This window comes from Callospermophilus lateralis, chromosome 7 (genome assembly GCF_048772815.1).
Source record: "Callospermophilus lateralis isolate mCalLat2 chromosome 7, mCalLat2.hap1, whole genome shotgun sequence".
Classification (NCBI taxonomy): Eukaryota; Metazoa; Chordata; class Mammalia; order Rodentia; family Sciuridae; genus Callospermophilus; species Callospermophilus lateralis.
Window position 1 is genome coordinate 62,795,779 of NC_135311.1, and position 12,282 is coordinate 62,808,060.

A 12,282-nucleotide genomic window follows, 5' to 3' on the forward strand; every position below is an offset into this window, starting at 1 on the left:
CAACATGGTGGAAGAGTATGGCAGAGGGAAGCGGCTCACCTGATGGTAGGGAGCTGAAAGAGAATGTTGATTGGTACCTTTTAGGAGAACAATTTGACGATATCGATGACATTAGATAACATACATGTAAAGATGAGAAAAATGGGTGTATTACTGAATGATTTTGACCCTGAGATGATAATTCAAACTCAATAATAAGTCTGTGATAGTTCATTATAATTGTTTTGTCTCCTTTTTAAAGTTTGTAGTAGTTTATAGTAAAAAGGAAAATTGTACATAGTATTTGATACTGTGATTATTTTCTTTCTTTCTTTTTGATACTGGGGATTGAGCTCAGGGCACTTGACCACTAAGTCACATCCCCAGACCTATTTTGTATTTTATTTAGAGACCCTTCTCACTGGGTTACTTAGCACCTTGCCATTTCTGAGACTGGCTTTGAACTTGGGGATGCTCCTGCTTCAGCCTCCAGAACTGCTGGGATTACAGGCGTGCGCCACTGTACCCAGCATTACAATGATTATTCTTTTTTAAAAAAACATTTTTTTAGTTGTAGATGGACACAATATCTTTATTTCATTTATTTATTTTTATGTTTTGTCGGGGGGGGGGGGGGGGGGGGCGGGGAGGCTGGGGTTGTGGCTCAGCAGTAGATTGCTTCACCTGGGTGGTGCCGGGTTTGATCCTCAGCACCACATAAGAAATAAATAAAGTAAAGGTATTGTGTTCGACTACAACTAAAAAAAAATTTTAAAAATGTTTTGCAAATGAATATGCAAAATTCTTAATGTAGGGTGGGCCACATGATAATCTTAAACAACTTTGTTAGAGGTTTGGCTATGAGTGGGAGGAGAAATAAGGTTGTAGGAAGAGATATAAGGGATCAAGGGTAACTATTACTAGGTTAGGTTTCATTCCAAGACACAGCACATTGGAGTATTAAGAAAAGCATGAGGGGCTGGGGATGTGGCTCAAGTGGTAGCGCGCTCGCCTGGCATGCGTGCGGCCCGGATTCGATTCTCAGCACCACGTACAAACAACGATGTGTCCGCCGATAACTAAAAAATAAATATTAAAAAATTTCTCTCTCTCTCTCTCTCTCTCTCTCTCTCTCTCTCTCTCTCTCTCTCCTCTCTCACTCTCTCTTTAAAAAAAAAAAAAGAAAGAAAAGCGTGACATAGGGGCTGGGGATGTGGCGCCTTCCCCTGGCATGCATGGGGCCCCGGTCCGATCCTCAGCACCACATACAAACAAAGATGGTATGTCCGCCGAAAACTAAAAAATAAATATTAAAAAATTCTCTCTCTCTCTCTCTCCCCCTCCCTCTCTCTTTTTCCCTCTCTCTTTCTCTCTCTAAAAAGAAAAGAAAAAGAAAACCATGACATAAACTGTAGGCAATGGAAAAATAAGATCTTATTGATTTACGGACACTTAACTCTGCGTGGGAATAGTGCAGGATAGAGTAAGGAAGAAGCAGACCTCACCATCAAGAAAAATTTATTAAAACAATAGTGGAGCATATAAAACTGTCTGGGAATGTTTGCATTGTTGGTTGTTTTATACATTTTCCACTTCAGAATTAGAAGATTCTAGGTCATAACATAGTTTTAACTCCTTGGCATTGTCTTGAGGTCATTTCTTACCATATTTATGTTGTTCAGGCTTTGGTTAGTTACTTAAGGGGTATAAAACCCCTCAGGTAATCACCAGATGTATAGCTTTTTAAAAATTGATTTTGCTAACATGGTTATTTTCACACTGTGATTTTAAGGTATAAAATTGTTTCAGTGTCCAAAGGTTTCAGCCTGGCTTTGAGCATTCCAGATGATAGAATTAATTGTGATTCAATTTTCCATTTTTACTTCTGCTTTTTAGTACTTATCCTGTCAGACATTTAAACCCCTCATATTACTAAAGCATCTCTTTCTCATAGATGGCTTTAACAATATATATGGCCGTATATAATTTTTTTATTTAGAACAATGGCTCTTAAAATGTAATCCATGGACACTTTCAGAGGATCTACAAGATCAAATAATACTAACATTTTTCTTTTTCTTTTCTCTTTGTGATGGGTTCTTACCATGTTGCTCAGGTTTGTTTCAAACTACTAGGCTCTAGCCATCCTCTCACCTCAACCTCCCAATAGCTGGAACTGTAGCACACCTGATTGTTTTTTTGCCTTCCCTACTGTGTTGACATGTGTACAGATGGTGCACAAACAATGTTAGCTAAAACTGCTCTGTACCTTAGTGTGAATCAAGGCAGTGACATCAGACTCTGCTAGTGTTCTTCGTTGATATGTGCTCACAGTAAAAAATATAAAATAGACATAGACATATATGCACAATTTAATTTTACTTAAGAACATTTTTGATGAAACAGTAAAAATTATTAAATTTGGATTTTGAATTTAGGTTTTTAATATCGTGTGATGAAACAGGAATCATGCATAGGGTATTTCTGCCAGTTTAATAGTAGCTATTTCATAGAATACCATTATTACTTGAAACAGTGAGTGACTTACGGATACAGCAGATACTTTCTCTATGTGAAAAACTTCATTTTATGTTTATCCTTGTGTTTACTTTTTTTGATTTTCTTCATTCCTCTGTGTTCAAGTTACTATCTTATATGTCATTTCTTTAATATTGTTTTGCCCCCACATGCCTCCTTTTTGCTGTTCTTTTCAAATGTAGCATATTTCTATATGTTTTAAGCCTAACAATTGAATTATATACTTAATATTTTGTATATTTGGTTTGGAGGAAATATGCTTTCATTCCTTTATAATTATTTAATTACTTTTACCAATGTTGTTGTTTGATATGTGGGTGTATTTTAATTTCTTTTTGATTTATTTACTTTAAACCTTAAGAACTTCCTTAGTGTTTCTTGTAAGGTGGCACTGCTAATAATAGGTACAGATTTGGTTTATCTGGAAGTATCTATTCCAGTTTTTTTTTAAAAATATTTTATTAGTTGTTGATGGACCTTTACTTACTTATATGTGATGCTGAGAATTGAACCCAGTGCCTCATACATACTAGGCAAGCGTTCTACCACTGAACCATAATCTCAGCCCCTTTATTCCAATTTTTTAAGGACAGTGTTGCTAGCTGTAAGATTCTTGGTTGGCAATTTTTCTTTCAGCACTTTATGTCATCCAGCTGCCTTCTTTTATTGTTTCTGATGAGCAGTCTCATTAATCCTATTGGGATTTCCTTGTACGTGCTTCTTTTAAGATTTTCTTTTTGTCTTTCAGCATTTTTACTGTGGTGTGATTGAGTGTAGATTTCTTTGCCCTTATTGTATTTGAAGTTTGTTGAGCTTCTTGGATGTATAGATTAATGTTTTTAAGCAACTTAAGAAGGTATTAGTTATTATTTCTTTGGATATCTTTAAAATGTATTTTGTTTTAAACTAAAACTGTCCCATTTGAACATTAACTCTCCCCTCCTCCCAGCTCCTACCTACCATCCTTCTACTTTCTATGAATTTGACTACTCTTCTACTCTTTGTACCTTATGTAACTAGAATTAATAGAGTAGTTGTCCTTTTTGTCTTGCTTATTTCACATAACATAGTATCTTTAAGATTTATGTTGTAGCAGTGTCAGGATTCCTAAGAATTTGTGAAGTTTTTGGTCCTAAAATTAGTTATCCTTAATTCTTAGGTAATGCAACATTTTTCCTTCCCCACTTGTTTTATTTTTACTAACTTTTATTCTGTCAATTTTAGGATTATCATCTATGTAGTTTTATATGTCATTGTATTTTTTTTAATATATTTTAGTTGTAGTTGACACAATACCTTTATTTTTATTTATATGTGGTGCTGAGGATTGAACCCAGGGCCTCGAACGTGCTAGGTGAGCACTCTACCGCTGAGCCACAACCCCAGCCCTCATTGTATGTTTAATTAGTGAAATATATCTAAATGGAATTGTGAAACCAAATACTGCTTTGTTACCTTTAAGAAAATTGATGATAGCCGGGCCTGTTATCCCAGAAGCTCGGGAGGTGATCCCGAGTTCAAAGCCAGCCTCAGCAAAAGTTGAGGTGCTAAGTTACTCATTGTATTTTGTATTTAAATAAAATACAAAATAGGGCTGGGATGAGGCTCAGTGGTTGAATATCCCTGAGTTCAATCCCTGCTACTCCCCAAAAAGAATTTTGATGGTATGCTGTGGTGTTTATAGAATGACTGTTACATGTAGTGTATCATTTTGAGGTCACTTGCTTAAAAAGAAGTAAATGTTCTTAATAATACACTTTGCATTTGAATGTGATTTTGTGAAACTAATGGTTCTCAGTTTGTTTTAGACTCCCAGTCTGTATTTTTAAAGGATTGTGTGTAAACCCCTGAAAATCAAATAAGGCTAAATTCAGTAGTGATTTCCTGTAGAAAAAATATTGATTGCCCTTCCAGTGAGTGTGACTATACCCATCTACCTGCCCAGAGTTAATGTGTCTTTACTGATTGTGGAATAATTAGGAGTTAAGGTTTAAGTCACTTTTATTCTTTATCTAAACTCAGTCATGAGATTCAAGGCTTTCTTTCCTCATGACTGGCCTGCCTGCCTGCCTGCCTGCCCACCCTTAAAGCTGATATTTTAATGACACCTGCCCAAATATGTTTATATTAGAGTAGTTGCTGAATTTGGACCTCACTTTAGGGTATACAATGAATGAATATTGAGAATTGCTATTGCTTTGTTTTATACTTACTGGGAGAGTATTTGTGATTTGAGGTTCTTGTATTTCCTTCAATTTAAGTTTTTTTTAACAAATCAATTTTTGATTGACATATCATTGGTATAAACTGTGTATAAGTAAGTTTTATCTTTGTTTTTTTATTTCCGAAACAGAGACTCTACAGGGGCAGGTAATTCACTGGTCCACAAGCGGTCTCCTTTACGTCGAAACCAAAAGACCCCAACATCCTTGACCAAGCTGTCTTTACAGGATGGACATAAAGCCAAAAAGCCAGCATGTAAATTTGAAGAGGGTCAGGATGTCCTAGCTAGATGGTCAGATGGCTTGTTTTATCTTGGAACTATCAAAAAGGCAAGTTATCCTGATAGAAGGCATTTTTTCTGTTTTTGCAGTGAACTTTTAATAATCTTAAATTTCATGTTGATAATTTAAGAAATAAATATTCTTCTGTATTGCAGATAAACATTTTGAAACAGAGCTGCTTCATCATATTTGAAGACAGTTCTAAATCCTGGGTTCTCTGGAAGGACATTCAAACAGGCAGGTGCTACTATTTCTCTTGAACATGTTTTATACTGAAATATGATTTTCAACCTGACATTTTCTTTTGAATGTATTGTTTTATGATAATTCAGTATCACATTTGAGGAGAGTTTAAAAAGTACCCTACAAACAGAATTACTCCTTTTTCCTTACTTTGTAAATAAAGATGGGTTTCTCCATAGTGGGACTGGACATGTAATATTGCTTCCTGTTCCTCTTCTTTTTGCTATGTATCCCTTTCAACTTTTGGAGGTTTTTGCAGGTTTATGATAAGTCTGTCTTTTTGTTCCCTCCTTTTCTCCTTTCCTTTAAAAAGTAGCGGAAAGAAAAAGTAAACCAGTTACATAGAGGTAGAAAGTTGTGAAAATTGAAGGATCCTGTCTAATAAGAGTCCCACCTTGTATATCAGATTAGTGATCTGTGGTTGATTTTTCTTCACTGGCTCCTTATACTACCCCCTAGAATTACAAAGGATTGCTCCTTGACCATGTAACTCTTTGTTGCACCTAGAAACTTATTACTATAGAATACAAATACAAAGTGAACCTGAAAATCATATGACAGATCAGCAGGAAATAGTTTTAGTAGTTTTCTTTCTTGTAAGAACCCTAAAAGTTATTTATTTATGTTTGTGTGTATAACTCTAAAATAATATATGTATATAATAATGTGCGTATATGTATTTTTTTTTTTTTTTTTAGAATTTTTTTTTAATATTTATTTTTTTTAGTTATCGGTGGACACAACATCTTTGTTGGTATGTGGTGCTGAGGATCGAACCCGGGCCGCACGCATGCCAGGCGAGCGCGCTACCGCTTGAGCCACATCCCCAGCCCCGCGTATATGTATTTTATACATATAACAATACATTAATTTTATCTAGCAATATACTTTTTTTTTTTTTTTTAAAGAAGATTCAGTCTTTCTTTTTTTCTTTTTAAAATATCTTTGTTTCTTTTGTTTATTTTTATGTGGTACTTGGGACTGAACCCAGGGCCTCACGCATGTGAGGCAAATGCTTTACCACTGAGCTATAACCCCAGCCCATAGCAATATACTTTTTATTTTCAATTTTTTTTTTAGTGTAGATGGACACATTATATTTATTTTTATGCGGTGCCAAGATCAAACCCAGTGCCTCACATGTGCGAGGCAAGCACTCTACCACTGAGCTACAACCCCAGCCCTAGCAATATACTTCTTAAAAGTTTACATTAGGGGCTGTCTGTGATTGTGACTCAGTGGTAGAGTATTCGCCTAACACGGGCAGGAGCCGGGTTCGATTCTCAGCACAACATAAAACTAAGGGCATTGTGTTGTGTCCATCTACACCTAAAAAATAAATATTAAAAAAGTTTACATAAATAAGGAAAAATGTGATCTTATTAGTAAAGAAATGTGTGCCATAAGAGGGAGATATGTGTGATGTTAAGACTATTACATAATTTCAAAAAGGTATTTAAACACCTATGCTATTTTTTGTTTCTTTGAAATGATATACTCCTGCAATGCTGGTGACAGTATAAATTTCTATTTCAGTTATAACAATTGCATTAAATGCATAAAAATTTTGTACTCTGATCTGTCCAACAAGACTCACTTCTAGAACTGTTAGAAGTTTTTTCATAAGAAATAATTTAAAAGAAAAAAGCTAGAGGAGAAATGTTCACTGTAGCATATTTTAAACAAACAAACAAAAATCTTGTATTTCTAAAATGCAAAGACCAAGACTACAGTAATCAGTTAGATTTTCTAGTAGAGGACCACTAAGCTATATGGGAAGATTCTTGTACACTTGATGGTAAAAACAACAACAGCAACAACAAAACAACATGTACTTCACAAGTATTCCCAGGTTCCTCAGGAATGTTTTCTGAGGTAAATGTATATTGTTTACGGATCAGCACCCCTTTTACTGAAGACCTGCCTTCCCTCTCACTCTTATAGTGGGAATCAACTCAGGCACCTACTCCAGGCAGGGGCTATCATTCCCTTTCCAGGGAGTTGCAGATTTGGGCTGAGAGGTCCCAGGCTGTCTGATTACTTTCCTGACTGGAGCCATAAACCCAGGAGCTATGGGAGGCCAGGTCCTACCAAGCATACCAAGTAAACAGAGTTGAGGAGAGACGACAGGAGACCAAAACAGACAAACAAGTAAGCAAAAATACAAAAACCAGACGAAACAATAATTGCTAACCTATATGGCCAACAGTAGAAGTGTAATGAACTAAATTTGGTTCTTTCCACTAGATGCAATATAATGCAGTTATTAAAAGTCATAATTTTGAAAACTGGCTGTGTGAAAATGCTTTTGATAGAAGAACTATTACATAGTATTAGTGAAAGGAAGTACCTTGTGGTGGGGAGAATGGGAATTCTGTCTTATGAATTTGGATCCTAGTCTTGATACTTTACAGTTGAGGGTCTTTTGGTTAGTGTATCTGTCTGAGCTTCACTTTTTCTCTAGGAGTAGGATATTTATCTAATAAGTTAGCTTTAGAATTAAATAAAACGTGAATAGTCTTAACAATACTTGACCCATAGCACAAAATGATGAATATTATTGTTTGTATGCAAGTAAACTGTGTGTTATTATTTTGATTGTATTAAAATAGGCATGAAGAGAATATTAGAAATGATAATTGTGCTGGTATGATAAAATTATATTCTAAATTTTTTGATTTTTTTTTCTTTTTTGTTTAAGAATAACAATGCTCAAGGAAAAAATGATTTTTTATTTAGATGAGAAGTGTAGTTGATAGCTAAGTGAATTGGTCCATATCTGTAATCCTAGGGATTCAGTAGGCTGAAGCAGGAGGATAGCAATTTCAGCCTTGGCAATTTAATGAGGGCCTAAGCAGCTTAGGGAGAGCCTGTCTCAAAATTAAAAAGGCTGGGGATGGTAGCCCAGTGATAAAGTGCCCCCAGATTTAATCCCCAGTACCAGAAAATACATAAGAAAACACACACACACACACACACACACACACACACACACACGAGAATGATAACTGGAACTCCAGACTTTTTTACAGTGGCAGACATTATTGGGTACTTTATTGTTAGGGTACATTATTGTTCAGCATAGTTCCAGATTTCAGAGATGAAATAATTGGTGTCCAGTCTTTTTTATAAATTAGTAAATCCAAAGAAATATTCTGAATCCATAGAGAAAGGAGATTATTTACATATTTTCCTTGCCCTTTTCCTTTAGTCTCATGATATTAGTGATGTAGGATGAATGAATGTGTGCCCTTAAACCTGCCTCAACCCCCTAACCCTACCCCCAGGAGTAGGAATATCAGAAATGAATAATTGAGATGCTGCCTGAGAACAATGTAAATTGTGCCCTCTGCCAAAAAGCAGACTGAAGTGTGAATGTACACAGGTATCTTAAGTTAAAGGTGGAAAGAACACAGAGAAACTAGAAATGCCATTTTGAGAGAGCATTTTGTCTTGTGAAACATTTTGATCTAGTTATCAAATACTGCCCACGTGGGCTACCTACTGAGTCATAAAAATAGTTTTATATGGAATTCTTTGTGACCCCCTGCCTTTTATGTATGTTTTAAACATTTCAGGAGCCACTGGAAGTGGGGAAATGGTCTGTACAATATGTCAAGAAGAGTATTCAGAAGCTCCTAATGAAATGGTTATATGTGATAAATGTGGCCAAGGTAAACATTGATTTCTTTTAGTCTTGTGGAAATATTTAGTTATATACTGAGTACCTGTGTTGAAGATGAATGACTAAAAAATACATTTGTAATTTGAAGCTATTATCCAAAGTTATATTCATCAATTGTAAATATTTTAATGCAGGAAACGGTACTAAAATGCCTTCTTGAAAATGTGTTTTGCCTTATTTATTAATAAAATAGAATTTGCTTTATGCTCTTTTTGATATTAAGGGTACCATCAGTTGTGTCATACACCTCATATTGATTCCAGTGTGATTGATTCAGATGAAAAATGGCTCTGTCGACAATGTGTTTTTGCAACAACAACAAAGGTATCTTTTAAGTGTCTTGGGCTAAAGCCCTAGCTGGTATTTTTAAAGCTATCAATATAATAATTATTTACATCAAAAGTTTATTTGAATGGTATGAACAATTGTTGTTTGCCAGAAAAATCGACGTTTATTGTTTGATAAATAATTAATGCTTAAGTGACTTGAAGTTATTCTTCATTTCATGACAGTGGTATGGGAATTGGGGCAGTAATTTGAAAGAAGACAGAAAATGGAGATTATTAATCAGTTTGTGATATTAGAAATTTAGAACAGATTTTTTTTTTTTTTTTTTAGCAGTCTCAGGCATTTTAAAATTTTAGAACTGTGTTTAAAATTTTAACCTTTACTCTTTCAAATGATTTTTTTTCCCTCTAATATGTAGAGGGGTGGTGCACTTAAAAAAGGACCAAATGCCAAAGCATTGCAAGTCATGAAGCAGACATTACCCTATAGTGTGGCAGACCTTGAATGGGATGCAGGTCATAAAACCAATGTGCAGCAGTGTTACTGCTATTGTGGAGGTCCTGGAGAGTAAGTAAATACAGTTACTTAATGTCCTTTTAATTTTCATTCGCTTACATTGTCTTATTTTTCTTACTGATTGGTGGTAAGATTAGTAGTGAATTGCAGATGCTTGAAAGTATCACTAAAGACAGCTAGGGGAAGAAAATTCACCATTATTTCACCCAAAAAATTCACATCTAGGTTTCAATCATATTCATGTATTTAAAAAAATCTTACTGTAAGGCAATTCTGGCATTTAAAAAAAAATATTTATTTTTTTAGGTGTAGATGGACACAACACAATTCCTTTATTTTTATGTGGTGCTGAGGATCGAACCTGGGTCCTGCCTGTGCTAGGCGAACGCTCTACCACTGAGCCACAATCCCAGCCCCTATTCTGGCATTTTAAAATGAGTTATATATATTTATGTATCTTATAAAAATAAACTGTAGAGGGAAAAAATATATACTGTAGGGGTCCACTGTCAGGTCTGAAAATTTTTAGTTTTATTGGATTTCACATTTAATATGATTGACCATTTAGAAATTGTTACATTTGATACTGTTATTTGAGAGCATAAGAGCATAAGAGACAGATGTTGGTTTAAGCTACAGAACAAAGATGAGACTTTTTCATAGATTGATTAGAGGGCATACCTTACTATTCTTTCCTAAATATTCCATTTCTTATGAATACAGGATATCATTTGCCAGAGGAAAATACCATGTAGTTTTTCTAAGTTTTAACTGAAAAAAATATGCCATCCAGGTACTAGAGATGGTATATTTGTTTTTGACTCCCAGGTGCTTTGACAGCCACCTTATCATTGATTATTAACTAGATTATAAAGAAGAAATCATTTGAAATTGACCATTGTAGTTAATTTATATATATCCATAATTAGAGGCTATAATTTTATTCATCTTTATTATTAAATTTTGCTATATCAGCCTGGTATGGTAGTGCACACCTGTAATCCTAGCTATTTGGAAGTCTGAGCGCTCGTGAGGCCCTGGGTTCGATCCTCAGAACCACAAAAATAAATAACATAAAGGTATTGTGTCCAACTACAACTAAAATATACATATTAAAAAAAAAAAAAGAAAAACGTAATGCTGGGCTGGGGATATAGCTCAGTTTGTAGAGTGCTTCCCTCACATGCACAAGGGCCTGGGTTCAATCCCCAGCACCATCAAAAAAAAAAAAAAAAAAGAAAGAAAAAGAAAAACATAATGCTTTAATCATGACTGTAGTTTGGATAATGCTACTTTGTTGTTTTAATGAACAATGAAGTTTTTCCCTCATCAAAAAGTAGTAATTTTAGTCTTAACTTTTTTTTTATTTTAATAGCTGGTATTTAAAGATGCTACAGTGCTGCAAATGTAAGCAGTGGTTTCATGAGGCTTGTGTGCAATGCCTTCAAAAACCAATGCTATTTGGAGATAGGTAAGAAGAACTTTTTAATCTTACTAATTAATTTTATTTTTGTGACTTCTTCATTGTATTTATTTTACAGTTTGTAATTTCTAAAAAAATTTTTGACAGTGATTTGTAAAGAGGTCACTTCAGGGAAAATACTGAATAATATGCTTTAAATACACATGATTTTGTGCTTTTGGATATTATTCCAGAGAACTTTTAAGTAGTGTCAGTGATTGCATTTACTTCTGTTGCCTCCATAGCACCCTAACCTACTATCATTGGTACCTTCCTTTAAAAAACTTAGAAAGGATCATACGACAGAGAATTGGAAAAGGCCACAGACACAATTTATTTATTTTTTATTTATTTTATTTTATTTTATTTTTTTCTATGTTTTTTTTTTGACCATATGATTTATTTTTATTTTTTAGTCATACATGACAGCAGAATGTATTTTGACATATAATACATACATGGGATGTACATACATCAATTATCACAGACACAATTTATACCTTAAAGAATTTCTAAAAGCAGATACTTTCTATATTGAGTATTATGTGGAAGAACAGAGTGAGTTCTAGGAGGTAAAATTAAAGATAGAGCACTAAATTTGGGTTTCAACCTTGGCTTATGCAGCTATTACCATCTTTTTGACTTTAAGAAGGTCAGCATGTCTCCTTTGGGCTTATCTTACTAGGTTATTTTGAGCATTGGATGGACAATGTATATAGGGGCAGCCACCAAGTTCCTAACACACGCAAGTATTAGTAAATTATGGTACATATGAATCTGCGGGAATGTCAAAGGACTCTAATAGTTAGAAAGTTGTCCCTTCTCCCTAACTACTTTGTTATTTGAAAAGAAATTCCTTAAATTTAGCCTCATTATTGAAATTACTTTTTGTTTTGGGTGTGAGTCCTTACATTGACTGTAGGATCTTCATTTGCTGACTATTTGCCTGTATTTATATTCTTGATGACATTATAAAATTTTTTTCCTTAGGTTTTATACATTTATTTGCTCTGTCTGCAGTTCTGGACCAGAATACCTCAAACGTCTACCATTACAGTGGTAAGAAT

The 12,282-nt window shown here is 34.5% G+C and overlaps 1 protein-coding gene across 2 annotated transcripts in view; it reads left to right on the plus strand.

The window, feature by feature from the left end:
• Mtf2 (metal response element binding transcription factor 2) overlaps positions 1-12,282 on the plus strand; it is a 55,028-nt gene that overhangs the window by 24,217 nt on the left and 18,529 nt on the right. Inside the window, exons 2-9 of one of the 2 annotated variants that reach the window (XM_076863480.1) lie at positions 4,871-4,887; positions 4,968-5,069; positions 5,177-5,258; positions 8,843-8,938; positions 9,173-9,273; positions 9,656-9,804; positions 11,129-11,224; positions 12,206-12,274. In XM_076863480.1, the coding sequence (XP_076719595.1) occupies positions 8,863-8,938; positions 9,173-9,273; positions 9,656-9,804; positions 11,129-11,224; positions 12,206-12,274 (491 nt within the window). In that variant the 5' untranslated portion in view covers positions 4,871-4,887; positions 4,968-5,069; positions 5,177-5,258; positions 8,843-8,862. Of the gene's footprint in view, positions 1-4,870; positions 5,070-5,176; positions 5,259-8,842; positions 8,939-9,172; positions 9,274-9,655; positions 9,805-11,128; positions 11,225-12,205; positions 12,275-12,282 lie in introns of both variants that reach the window. The other variant, XM_076863479.1, reaches the window with a different exon arrangement.